The sequence below is a fragment of the Mytilus trossulus genome, chromosome 3 (assembly GCF_036588685.1).
Source record: "Mytilus trossulus isolate FHL-02 chromosome 3, PNRI_Mtr1.1.1.hap1, whole genome shotgun sequence".
Taxonomy (NCBI): Eukaryota; Metazoa; Mollusca; class Bivalvia; order Mytilida; family Mytilidae; genus Mytilus; species Mytilus trossulus.
In genome coordinates, this window is record NC_086375.1 from 82,334,814 (window position 1) to 82,350,051 (window position 15,238).

At 33.1% G+C, this 15,238-nt stretch overlaps 1 protein-coding gene across 1 annotated transcript in view; it reads right to left on the minus strand.

Moving 5' to 3' along the window:
- The window catches only part of LOC134711079 (uncharacterized), a 34,566-nt gene extending 22,947 nt beyond the window's left edge, over positions 1-11,619 (minus strand). Inside the window, exons 1-2 of the mRNA XM_063571512.1 lie at positions 11,544-11,619; positions 3,584-3,921 (exon numbers count right to left, since the gene is read on the minus strand). Of these exons, the coding sequence (XP_063427582.1) occupies positions 3,584-3,797 (214 nt within the window). The 5' untranslated portion in view covers positions 3,798-3,921; positions 11,544-11,619. The remainder of the gene's footprint in view (positions 1-3,583; positions 3,922-11,543) is intronic.
- Between the last annotated feature and the right edge of the window lie 3,619 nt (positions 11,620-15,238).

Sequence of the window (15,238 nt, forward strand, 5' to 3'; positions counted from 1 at the left end):
ACAGGGCATGGGCTCGATAAAATGTATGTTGCGTGAGTATTTTCCGGTTGGCATAGAAGGGATATAAACATAAATATAGATATAAATAAGACTGCGAAATCGTGCAATTTGATTTTTATATGTCTGTTTTATTTCAAAATTCGAGTTATAGATAAAACTATATGTTAATCGTCATTTTTACCTGTATAAGAATGATTTTTTCTTGGATCGAATCAGTCAATTCTCGTGTTGTATCTTGCATACCGTTTAAACAGAGATAAAAATACACAGGATTGCTCCAAGTGTATTCGCAGTTATTTTCAGATAGATGGAAGATGCGAAAGCAAATTTACAGATCTAACATTGGTGGGTTGATGTTTAGACGAGTTGTATATACATTATGTACACAGCCATGTATCACCATCATTGATGACGATCCGATGGATAAATCTGTTGTAGAGTTGTCACTGACTGAGACGTACTTATGAATATAATTATTTTCTGTGACTGTATCTTACATGAATTTGTAGGATCCTTTACTATAGATAATTTAGCTGATCTGTAACAATAACATCTCCATGCCTTATATATCATGTACTGTAGTACGCCGCTAGATTAAAACTGACGTGGAAAGGTAACACATGCCCACCGTAAACTTTACTTTTGTGAAGCCCAGGTGGTCGTGTGGTCTAGCGGGACGGCTGCAGTGCAGGCGATTTGGTGTCACGATATCACAGTAGCATGGGTTCGAATCCCGGCGAGGGAAGAACCAAAAATTTGCGAAAGCAAATTTACAGATCTAACATTGTTGGGTTGATGTTTAGACGAGTTGTATATCGTTATGTACACAGCCATGTATCACCATCATTGATGGCGATCCGATGGATAAATCTGTTGTAAAGTTGTCACTGACTGAGACGTACTTATGAATATAATTATTTTCTGTGACTGTATCTTACAAGGATTTGTAGGATCCTTAACTATAGATAATTTAGCTGATCTGTAACAATAAAATCTCCATGCCTTATATATCATGTACTGTAGTACGCCGCTAGATTAAAACTGACGTGGAAAGGTAACACATGCCCACCGTAAACTTTACTTTTGTGAAGCCCAGGTGGACGTGTGGTCTAGCGGGACGGCTGCAGTGCAGGCGATTTGGTGTCACGATATCACAGTAGCATGGGTTCGAATCCCGGCGAGGGAAGAACCAAAAATTTGCGAAAGCAAATTTACAGATCTAACATTGTTGGGTTGATGTTTAGACGAGTTGTATATACATTATGTACACAGCCATGTATCACCATCATTGATGGCGATCCGATGGATAAATCTGTTGTAGAGTTGTCACTGACTCAGACGTACTTATGAATATAAATATTTTCTGTGACTGTATATTACATGAATTTGTAGGATCCTTTACTATAGATAATTCAGCTGATCTGTAACAATAACATCTCCATGCCTTATATATCATGTACTGTAGTACGCCGCTAGATTAAAACTGACGTGGAAAGGTAACACAAGCCCATCGAAAACTTTACTTTTGTGAAGCCCAGGTGGTCGTGTGGTCTAGCGGGACGGCTGCAGTGCAGGCGATTTGGTGTCACGAAATCACAGTAGCATGGGTTCGAATCCCGGCGAGGGAAGAACCAAAAATTTGCGAAAGCAAATTTACAGATCTAACATTGTTGGATTGATGTTTAGACGAGTTGTATATACATTATGTACACAGCCATGTATCACCATCATTGATGGCGATCCGATTGATCAATCTGTTGTAGAGTTGTCACTGACTCAGACGTACTTATGAATATAATTATTTTCTGTGACTGTATCTTACATGAATTTGTAGGATCCTTTACTATAGATAATTTAGCTGATCTGTAACAATAACATCTCCATGCCTTATATATCATGTACTGTAGTACGCCGCTAGATTAAAACTGACGTGGTAAGGTGACACATGCCCACCGAAAACTTTACTTGTGTGAAGCCCAGGTGGTCTTGTGGTCTAGCGGGACGGCTGCAGTGCAGGCGATTTGGTGTCACGATATCACAGTAGCATGGGTTCGAATCCCGGCGAGGGAAGAACCAAAAATTTGCGAAAGCAAATTTACAGATCTAACATTGTTGGGTTGATGTTTAGACGAGTTGTATATACATTATGTACACAGCCATGTATCACCATCATTGATGGCGATCCGATGGATAAATCTGTTGTAGAGTTGTCACTGACTCAGACGTACTTATGAATATAATTATTTTCTGTGACTGTATATTACATGAATTTGTAGGATCCTTTACTATAGATAATTCAGCTGATCTGTAACAATAACATCTCCATGCCTTATATATCATAATTATACTGTAGTACGCCGCTAGATTAAAACTGACGTGGAAAGGTAACACATGCCCACCGTAAACTTTACTTTTGTGAAGCCCAGGTGGTCGTGTGGTCTAGAGGGACGGCTGCAGTGCAGGCGATTTGGTATCACGATATCACAGTAGCATGGGTTCGAATCCCGGCGAGGGAAGAACCAAAAATTTGCGAAAGCAAATTTACAGATCTAACATTGTTGGGTTGATGTTTAGGCGAGTTGTATATACATTATGTACACAGCCATGTATCACCATCATTGATGGCGATCCGATGGATAAATCTGTTGTAGAGTTGTCACTGACTCAGACGTACTTATGAATATAATTATTTTCTGTGATTGTATCTTACATGAATTTGTAGGATCCTTTACTATAGATAATTCAGCTGATCTGTAACAATAACATCTCCATGCCTTATATATAATGTACTGTAGTACGCCGCTAGATTAAAACTGACGTGGAAAGGTAACACAAGCCCATCGAAAACTTTACTTTTGTGAAGCCCTGGTGGTCGTGTGGTCTAGCGGGACGGCTGCAGTGCAGGCTTTTTGGTGTCACGATATCACAGTAGCATGGGTTCGAATCCCGGCGAGGGAAGAACCAAAAATTTGCGAAAGCAAATTTACAGATCTAACATTGTTGGATTGATGTTTAGACGAGTTGTATATACATTATGTACACAGCCATGTATCACCATCATTGATGGCGATCCGATGGATAAATCTGTTGTAGAGTTGTCACTGACTCAGACGTACTTATGAATATAATTATTTTCTGTGACTGTATCTTACATGAATTTGTAGGATCCTTTACTATAGATAATTTATCTGATCTGTAACAATAACATCTCCATGCCTTATATATCATGTACTTTAGTACGCCGCTAGATTAAAACTGACGTGGAAAGGTGACACATGCCCACCGAAAGCTTTACTTTTGTGAAGCCCAGGTGGTCGTGTGGTCTAGCGGGAAGCTGCAGTGCAGGCGATTTGGTGTCACGATATCACAGTAGCATGGGTTCGAATCCCGGCGAGGAAAGAACCAAAAATTTGCGAAAGCAAATTTACAGATCTAACATTGTTGGGTTGATGTTTAGACGAGTTGTATAAATATATAAATATATATATATATATACATATATAATGTTATATCTTATGTCTTCTCATATTGTTAGTCTGAAAACAAAACAAGAAACGTTCTGTAGTAAAAGAATAATACATACCATATTTTGGAAACAAAAGATTCCATTGATTTTTGTTCAAGATTTTCTGTGATTTCAAGTCACGCAGAATTTTGGAGTTCTTACTGAATGTTGAATGCAAGTTGGAAGGTTGAAATTCTTTGTCGAAGAAAGTACGTACTGCTCTCGGGGACACTCCTTTTAACAATAAGGCTAATCGTATGTAGTTATTTTCTTCGTCAGAAAGGGGTGCCATTTTTGCAAACAGGTTTCTGCTAACTACAGTTAACTACATCAATTAACTTTTGGTCCATACCAAATCCACCCGAGTAAAACAATATTTCATCTTATATCATTATTTCTTTGTGATCAAAGCCATCCTGTAAAAAATCACAAGCCTGACCAGATTTATTCATTATCTTAGCATTGTCTAGATAGCGTTTTATGTGCATTTTGTTTTAACATGTTAAGCATTTTCTCGTGTAGCATTTATCAAATTACAATGACAAAACATCACTCTAAAATGTGAAAAAAACAACGAATGATACTATGCTTTACATACACATCGTAAAAAATTTAGAGGAGAGAGTCGTCGCATTGACAATGAAAACAAATCTCCTTATTTTTCGTAAAATTAAATTTTGTAGGCCAACCATGCTTATCAGTTGCCAAAATGAAAACCGAACCGGACATCGATAGTGTAGTAATATACTGTTATTTGTTGAAAACTAATTTAAAAATAAAGCAGACACATGTGAATTAATACTTTACATCATCCATATCTTTTGAACATAGTGTTAGTCGTACATCCAGTGATTTTTTAACAGACCCATGAGCTATTTATTTTTCCCTTTATCCTTGATTTTTGATCTGGGTTACACTCAATTCATTACCACAAAATACGTTTTGAACCTACCGAAAATTATTGTAGATTTAAATAAAAAGTTCAAAGTCATAGACTTTGTGAATGCATCTGTTTTACAACTTGCATTTTGTTTTCCTGACCACTTTATGAAAGTGTACAGTTAAATTTAAATTGGTTAAAAAAGAATTTCTTCTGAAATGACTTCGCCGTTTTTAATTTATCATCGCGTCTGGAAATATGAAAAATTACCAGTTGATATATTCAGCTTATCGATCTTACCAGAGAGAGGTGAAAGATACAAAAGAGATTTTGAAACACGAAACCAACCTGGGGATGACAGTAGCTCCTACAGAAGGGTAAGCATATTATCCTGATCCACATGTGGCATGAACGAATTATTCCGATTCTTTTATGAAAATGTACGACTTTTGTAATCCAAAGCGGACCTAGATGAGGTCATCTCACTAGTTCTCAAAGTTACTCATAAAGGTCAAGGTGTTATATTTTTAAACATGCAAATAGTGATTTTTTATTGTTCATTGCGAAAATCTTTATATTTCTGTGTTAGATTTTAGTTCGTTTATGTGTCCGTTACATTTTAATGTTGTTTTTCTGTTGTGTCGTAGTTTTCCTATTACATTTTATATGTTTCCATCAGTTAAAGTTTGCAGCCCGGATTTGTTTCTAAATCAATTGATGAATTTCGAACAACGGTATACTACTGTTGCCTTTATTTACATTGTTAATTTTCTAGAACATTGTTTTACCTGAACAACCCCTTTTGGAGGATATTTAGATATATTACGTTTATACAGAAGATTTTCCCAACGCTCAAATTTCAACGTAAACATTTGACCTTTTCCAGGTCAGATGAATTGCTAAGCACTGGCGAAGATCCTAGAAGACTGCAACGAAAGGTTTTTGAGTTTTGGATTGACAATCGACATCGGTTGATTTTTAACGTGGCATAACCTTACCACTAACCTTTTTTTATATAAATAAAACGAAGAACCATGGTCTGGTCCTACACAAATCACACTCTTTTAATATTCTACCTATTACGATTACTGTGTTGGGAGTTCGTTCAAAAACAAGTACTAAAACATCCTGACAATATCACATTAACATTTTCAGGCTTCCAAAACATCAACAAAATAAAGTGTATCTAGCATAAAATATAAAGTATTTTTTGAGTTGATAAAAATAACAAATGTTGTATGTCTGCCAATAAGACAACACTCCATCAAAGTCACAATATGAAAAAAGCAAATACACGCTCCACGAAGAAGATACTGTTTTACCCCCATTTTCTTTTATCCTTATTGACATTTCTCATTAGCCTACTGATGAGGTGTGTAATATGAAATATAGTAAGTAAGGAAAATGCCAATTGTTCATAAATAATGAAGAAGTATTTCCAAACTTTTTTACGTAAAACAAATGTTTTGATAAGACTGGAATGCATAGAAAAGGTATAAAAGAATTTTAACATTTTACCTTGAAAATGCCACATGAGTTGATGATCATGTGTGAAAATCCTAGTTCGCGACGATATACCCTTACTGAGTTTAAGTGGCTAACCGACATCGGTCAAATTTCAGGGACATAATTCTACAAATGAATTGTTGAATACTTTCGATCCAAATTACGGTTACGATGTTTGAATGCCTACAAGGCTTTTAGATTTCCGTCATATAATTCTGTTTGAAGTAATATTTATTTATTCCTAAATTTTCCTGATCTATGACTTAAATGTTAACATACCAATGATGTCAATTTGATTTTTAATAAAAAAAATAAGAAAAAAATGTCTTTAAGTTATATTGCCAGATGGTACTAATGCTTCCTGTTGATTAAGACGTTTTGTTGTATTTCATTTTGAATTCCCAATTAAACATAGAGTTCATTCAGGACATATAATAATTGTGTTTAAATAATTTTGAATATTTCTCCGCTCATACCTTACATCTTGTACTTTTTTCCAATAATATTATTTGTTCCTATGGTTCATTGTATAAGTATGACTTTTAGCTTATTAAGAATTAGCCATGATATACTTCTAAAAAGTAAGTGTTTAAGGGTTTCTATGTTGCCAGTTTGACATAATGCAGTTTCCATTTGATATTTTCTTTTTCCGTATTCTACCTTCAGTATATAAAATATTGAGCATGCCTCCAATGAACTTCTTTAAATAAATCTTTCAAATGTCATGTGAAATTGAAATATTATTATCTTGAAGGTTGCACTTTGTAAATTCAACTATTCAACAAACCACGCCTGCCCATAGGGAGATATATAATTTTTGCAGATATTTTGTTATGATTACGTACTGGTTCCCAGCTATGATTTCTAAGTTTCATCTCATAGATACATAACTTCGGAGTGTAACAAACCAGTATATATTCAAATGATGCGGTTATTTTTTTATTCTGAGATATACCTAAAGTAAAGGAAGAGGTTGCTAGAATTTATGCATAAGATTAAAATCATAGGAGGTCGGGCATAAACATGGTGAAAATATGCCACACATCCCTAAGTGCTGACCTTTGATTTATAGTGCATATCAACTTTCTATTTTAGAAATATTTCCTTCATGCCATGCTCTATGCTTATTTTAACAATGGTAGGCATTATATTTGTCGATATTTTACACTGAGCGTTAGCGAGGTGTAAAATGTGGTCAAATATAATGCCTACCGATGTTAAAATGAGCATAGAGCATGACATAAAGAAATTATTTTGATTCTAATAGGACAAACTCATCATTTTTATAGGTCGAAGAGTACGAAAATTTGGAAAAATATTTGGCTTCCCCGTTTCCTTCCTGAGGAGTATGTGCATTATATTTCATATTTGATAAGTTTTAACGCTACGAGCAGGGTGAATATATCGTCGCTGGGCTTCTAAAATGTTGTACGTTACAAATTTTTCAAGAAAAAATATCTCACAAACAGGCTTTGAAAATTTTGGCCAAATGCATGCTTCCAAAATGCCGTATGTGAACATTTTTGTAAATAGCATTGAAATAAAAACTTTGATATTTCTGGATTATCCAAGAACTTAAATTATTTTCACAGAAATAAAGAAATGTACAATTATTTTTTTCCCAAAGCCATTCTACAACGATTTTCAAGTTTTCATACAACATTTTGGAAGCAAACTTTACAAACAACTGACATTGGCGATTTTGTAATATGTCTTATTTCACACATTTTGTTTAGTCCTACTGTATGCTATTTTGTAATATTAAAGATCTCCCCCCGCCCAGACCATTGGTGTCAAAAAGTATTTTTAGCCAAAAAAGTCATATACAACATTTTAGAAGCCCAGCGACGATATGTTGTTTTATAAAAATATATGATAAAAGTTTATTTTAGCTGTTGAATGTATATATTTAAAAGGATAACGATGATAATAACGTTAATATACACAGGAAGTTCATGCGCATGTGTCAAACATATTTTGTGCTCATTAGAACTCGGCTTTGTTTACAAAGCGTAACAAAGACGTCATATTAGAATCTAGGATATAATATAATCACCAAACGTCATAGTAAAAGTGGTATAGTAAAGCCGTAAAGGGAATACCTTTGGGGAATTGCAATGTCTTCATTTACAGAAAGGCAACCTATACTAGATATTATTGCTATAAATAAGTGAGTTCCCATGGGTATATTTAGAGCAGAAATATCACAGTAGCAATTGATTATTAAATTTTTATCTATTTTACTGCCCCAATATTTATCGGTTGGCATTTTGCCTCCTTTTAAAATCTTAGGTAGCGTAAGAAATGACGAATGCACTACAAGTCTATCTTACCATCTATGTATCATTGCTTTAAAGCTTACACGTGGATACTTTGTATACTTAGCATCACTGAAGAGACATGTATTGTCGAAATGCGCATCTGATGCAGAAAAATTCGTACCGTTAATGTTATTATAAATAGAACAAATCAACTGAAGAATAAACCCGTACCAATTAAAAATTGGGTTAAAAAAACGCGTCGGTTCAAACATTATGACGTCGCTGATAAATCCTGGTCAAGTTGTTAAGGCCAACGTTATTGCCGTCACAGAGCCGTGATACGCAATTCTATTAAAAGCTGAACAGATTGATATAGACAGTGGCTATAATTTCGGCTATACTTTATAAAAATGAAAGAGTGTTTCTTCACATGTCAACGTACATGGGTTTTATTTGCTTACATCTTATAAATCAAGTCCCCGATCTAAATGCAACTAAAAATATGTATACTCATTAGGTATGATTAATATTTACTAGAATTTAAGCAAGTCAAATTATGAAAAAGACAATAACTAATTTATTCCTTGGATGAAAGGTTTTGAATATTTGAACTAAGGGACGACATAAAAAGTTCAATGAAGGATAAAAAACTTAATTCACATAGTTTTTTCACTGAACCCCCTTTCTCAACTTAATTTGGGAAACATTGACTTACCTTTATGAATATATGTAAAATCGATTTTGGATTAACAAACCTTGCAGCAATGTTGAACCCCCACCCCCAAACTATTTGATTTAAGTTTTTTTTTTTTATCCTACATCGATCTTTTGATGTCGTCCCTAAGTTGATTTGTAATAGAAAACAAAAAGGTTTATAAATTTTTTTGAAGTATATCTTTGTTGATGAAATAAGACACTTTTTGATGGCAAAACATCAATGAAATCATATCCTTCTTCACTTAATTATCAAACTTAAATCCTAAATATGTAAAAGAAAACTTTCCGTTTCTCGTCAGGAGGTCATAGGTTAACGGTCAAATAATAGCAGTTTAAACGATTAAACAATTACTATTGAAAAATATCTTAATAGATAACAGTCAGTCTTCTGGTTTAATTTCAGTTTGTTAGAAGTCTTGTCGACTCAGAAATAAACCACAGTCACCAAAAACCAGGCCGCTATAATTTCGCATGTATGACACAAACATCTCAGCTATGAAGCAATTCGTTGCATTTCGAATCACCGGTCAAGGAATGACTGTAACATTTTTTCGGTCTATGAAGAAATAACATAAAATATGTTATTTTGAATAGACAGAAAAAATATTACAATCGTTTCTTATAATTTAATTATTAATTCCATTTTGAACCGAATTAAGTAATGAAAAAAATGATGACGTCCAGGTCACATGACAAAATAATGTCTATGGGCTGATAAATAAAACGACGTCAGCCAATCAGAAGACGCGTTACATCCAAAAATAATTATTTGGAAATACATTGTAAGTTTCTTTTGTTTTTGTCAATTTTTCTCGGTGAAATGACACTTTTTCTGTGTTATAGAACCACTAGCCCCCAAATTACAGACACATTTTTTAGTCATACAAGTGACAGGTTTAGCAAGCTTAAAAACCAGGTTCAACCCACCTTTTCTTAATAAGAACATGTCTGTACCAAGTCAGGTATATGACAGTTGTTATTCAATCGTTGGATGTGTTTGAGCTTTTGATTTTGCCATTTGATTAAGAATTTTCCTATTAAAATTTTCCTCTGAGTTCATTATTTTTGTGATTTTACTTATCTTAACTTGGTACAGGTCATATAGGTCAATTACAATTGTAAACCAATTGAAACCTTCAAACAATAATTATTATGTTCTAAAATATGTCAAAGTGTAATTTAAGATATGCCTTTTTGGAGAAACTAAGTGGTTACAAAAGAAAAAAAACGAAATAAATGGTGCACATAATTGGATTGATTGAAAGATACATGTATATATTTTTAAGTTTAATTACAGACGTAAAAAAATTCAAACTACTGATATTATAACGTCAAAAATACAGGTGAGGAGAAGGTTAAACATTTTAACAGACATAATGGATTGCATAATAGAATTTATATTCAAATAATACAATAAAAATTTAAATTTAAAAGCATTTAGTTCAAGAAGTTATAAAATTACCAACTTTAGTTCATACAAAGGATCCCATTACAATATATGTTGTTATCCCATACACAATTTACAATTAAATACCGTTGAAAATGTTTACACTAAATAGCACAGTATATATATGAGACATTTAATGAAGTTAAAATTTTGTCTGCAAATGACTCGACATCTTATATCCATAATCTACACATCCTTGCATATGTGATTCAGTCTATTTAAAAAAAAGTGAATGAGGTGTAGTATAGGTAATAAACGAGACTTGATGATTAATATTTTTCATTTACATTTTTTTCAAAAGTTTTGAACTATAAAATATAAGAATAAGATACTTATGAACTTGTGAAGTCTCCTACTTAAAAACTCCTATTCATCATAATAAAATGCTGGGTCACGTTAACAAATATACCATTGAGGAATATGTAAACATGCAGTCAGTCACAAGGAAAACTGAAACTGTTTGGTGTGACAGCGTAGGACAGTGGTATCACATCAACGACAAACAAATAAATAAATCACTCAATGCACGAAGAATATGGACAAAGTAACATTTTATCAAACGTCAGACAATGTAACATGCGAATTTTTTTAAAAACATTTTTCAACACCACTATTTAGACATCAAACAGTATTTAATATTTAGACATACGCAATAAGACAAAATGTGTTGAAAACATTAGTTCACCAAATTTCACATCTATCATAACGAAAAAAAGACAAAACCGATTATAATATTACACACACAAACCGAAAACCCAAGTAAAATACCCATATAAGAAACATAATCATTAATTTTCAATCTATGGAAAAAAAAACCTGAATTTAAACACTTAATTGAATCTTCTTGAGAAAAATAGCTATCAAAGGTTAAATCAGCATGTCATATAAAAAAGAAGATGTACTATGGGTGCCAAAGACCAAATGTCACAGAAATTTACAATAGGTCATCGTACGGCTATCAGCAATCAGCAAGGCCCTTACTGCACAGTCAGCTATTAAAGTCAACTTGGCCTAAAAGAGTGTTAACAAAAACTTTCTTCCTTATGAATGGACAATTTAGGAACTTTATTGTTCGTGAACACAAAGAAATGAGAACCTTGATTAACAAAAGCTGAAAATACATAATAAATCAAAGCCTCTGAAGAAAGATAATTGGAAATATTTCAACATTACAAAAAATGATAATAAAACTAAATATATAATGTATTGATATAGATATAAACATACCTTAAATGCAATTACATAAATAATCTTATTCAAGGAAGTATATTGATATCACGATCACTATGTGCTATTGGTCTTTACTGTCTATAATAAGTTTTTGCAATATCATTCATTGCTTTTATAATCTACTATGTATTACATTTGTAACACATGGTTGACTTTACCAAAACAAAGTCCATAATTTAAATACAGCAGTTCTTTATGCATTTATTTATTTCAAAGAGAGAGAGAGAGAGAGAGAGAGAGAGATAGAGAGAGAGAGAGAGAGAGAGAGAGAGAGAGAGAGAGAGAGAGAGAGAGAGAGAGAGAGAGAGAGAGAGAGAGAGAGAGAGAGAGAGAGAGAGAGCTATTATATTCAATATTTGTGAAAGGTATAGAAAAAAAATTGCATGGCTGACCCATGTTTCTTTGTTGGTGAATCGGGCTATAATCGTGTTATGCCATTGGATCTTGTTATCTTATAATACTACACAGACTAGGTGAATTATAGCAATGTCAGTCTATTTGTCCTCCTTCATAAGTTTTATTTTTTTATATACATTTTTTAGACTGTTTTATTTTATATAAATAATTTGCATTGCTTAATTATATGCCCATTACATCGATAAAACGAAAATCCTCGATAAATTTAAGCATTTCAAAGTATTATTTGTTTTAGAAAATGAAAAAAAAAAAGAAATTATTACTACGGAAATAAAAAAGACAATGGGCAACAAAACACCGAAAAAGGCGATATTTTAACTAACCTTGACCTCATTATTATGCATCACTGGACAATGTTTATTTTATAAAATTGAGGATGGAAATGTGGAATGTGTCAAAGAGACAACAACCCGACCATAGAAAAAACAACAGCAGAAGGTCACCAACAGGTCTTCAATGTAGCGAGAAATTCCCGCACCCGTAGGCGTCCTTCAGCTTGCCCCTAAACAAATATATACTAGTTCAGTGATAATGAACGCCATACTATTTTGTTTTATGTTGTTTTGTCTTTTGCTTACATACATGTATGGTATAGAGCCACTGTATTTGGTGTATGTTGTACATGTCTGTCTGAGTGTTTCAAATATGAAGATGACTTCATTTTCATGGTTCATTGGTCTTTGTTAAGTTTACATTGTTTTGTCAGTTTATCTGCTACTTAAAACAATAGTTCAATTGTATTTGATATATGAATGATAGTAAGATGTCTTTGTCTGGCTGTCGGTCATGGCTCATAAACTTTGAATTGATGTTCCAAAATTATTTAAGCTTTGTCAGTTTGTAAGGTTCTGTTATCATCAGAACTACTGAATTTGGTGTACGGGCTGTATACATGTATATCGGTCTGTATGATGATTCATCTGTCCGTCACTATTATTATTTATGAATCATAATTGAAATTGTGTCAACATTAGACAAATGAACTGATATATTAATATAGATATACACCTACCTTATATAAAATAGTTGTTAAAGGTACCAGGATTATATTTTAATATAAAACACAGGAAGCAATCTTATTCCAGGAAGTTTATTAGTATCATGATCACTATGTGCTATTGGTCTTTAATTGTCTATAATAAGTTTTTGCAATATCACTCATTACTTATATAATCTATTTTGGATTCGAACGTCGCTGACGAATCTTTGGAAGACATAACGCGCGTCTAGCGTAAATATAAAATGTGATGAGTAAATTCTAACATGTATTAAATTTGTAACAAATAGTCGTTTTTACCAAAACAATTAAGGAATGACTGTAATATGTTTTCTGTCTATGAAGAAATAACATAAATACACTGAATAACGCGCGTAGCAGGTTATTTAACAGTGAGCACCACATTTTTATGTTATTTTGAATAGACAGAAAAAATATTACAGTCATTTCTTATAATTTAATTCTAAATTTCATTTTAAACCGTAGAAAACCATGAAAAAATATTGATGACGTCAAGGTCACATGACTTAATTATGTCTATGGGCTGATAACAAAATAACTATTTGTTTCCAGTACTATTAATGCGTATTTGTGTGTTTGTTTTTGATGATGTATTGAATTTTCAACTTCGAGAAAAATTCAATCGGAAACCTTAATGACATGGCAAAATACCGTATAGCGGGTTATTTTCGCGGGGTGTAAATTTTCGCTTATTTTCGCGGATAGAACAAAATCGCCAAAATTAATTCTGCCCATTTAAAAGTGTACATGCAAAGGTAATGTTCAAATGTTGAATCCGCCAAAATAATAACCGCCAAAATTTTTCGTATACCTTATTCAATGAAAATCGCGAAATTTTACACCCGCGAAAATAACCCGCTATACAGTATGTCATATTCCTTACTTGTTTCAGACATTTTCAAGAGATTCAACCTGGTGTTATAGCGCTTAACCTCTCACTTTACAACAGTCTTATCAAATTCCGTTATATCCTCATGCCAACCGAAGATGCAAATTTAATGCGTTTAAATATTTGATCTTGCATATGTAAATCGCAACTGAATCAAATCGAATATTAAGGAAACGATTGATAAGAAAAATGATCAGTTACTCATGAAAGCAAACTTGGTAATTGGATTTTTTTTAAAATTCTAACCTGTTAAGTTTGACTAAGTACGGTGTTTGAACAGTAGAACATTTACACTTGTTTCTTTATTGTTTGCCAATGTAGCGATCTTTCTTCCAACATTTGCAACACTATTTCATTTCACCGATTAACAGACTACAAAATGAATTTACTTTCTTAAACAAAGCTAGCTTTATGTAATAGGGAATCAGTTTGATCCTGCTTTTCTAAATGATGTGGCATTTTATCACGGATCGCTTGTTTAAATTAACTATCATTATCCATATGCACTATGCTTTTCAATTATAATGTATTATAGGACATAAATGCTTAATATGTAAACATGGGGAGGCGTCCGCGCACGTACATCTATTTACACCCCACTACAGTTTTGCCTGTATTGAACCAGCCTATTTTTGTTCTTAATTAAGGTTTGTACGACTTACTTTTTGCAGGGGACGAGTTTTTTTTGTGTTCTTTGTGTCTTTGAACTGTCAAGATTTTTATTGGTGATTCATATAATCCTGTTTACGTTGTATTTTTGATTTATAAACCTGGTTTGTATTACAAAATTTGGTTGGTAAAGTAGAGTGATCACTGTTTTCGAATTATCCAAAATATGAAAATTGAGACAAAAAGGCAACGCTGTGATTTGGTTTTAAAATACTTTTAAATTGTCGCTCCTTTCTTTTCACATTTTAGAAGCGAGGTACCTTTGATAACTTTTATCATTACTGGATCGATGCTACTGTTGGTGGACGTTTCGTTCAGGATGGTATCACCCACCTAGTAGTCAGCACGTCGGTGTTGACATGCATTGTATTGTCTTGTTTTTTAATTTACTGTTTGCAAAAGTTTGAATTATTCGAAATACTAAGGATTGTCTTATCCCAAGCATGAATTACCTTAGCCGTATTTGGCACAACTTTTTGGAGTTTTTGGTCATCAATGATCTTCAATTGAATAAAAAGTAAAATCACAAAAAGACTGAACTCAGAGGAAAATCAATTCGGAAAGTCCATAATCACATGGCAAAATCAAATAACAAAACGCATCACAAACGAATGAACAAGAACTGTCATATTCCTGACTTGGTACAGACATTTTCAAATGTAGAAAATGGTGGATTAAACCTGAATTGTTTGGCGTTTT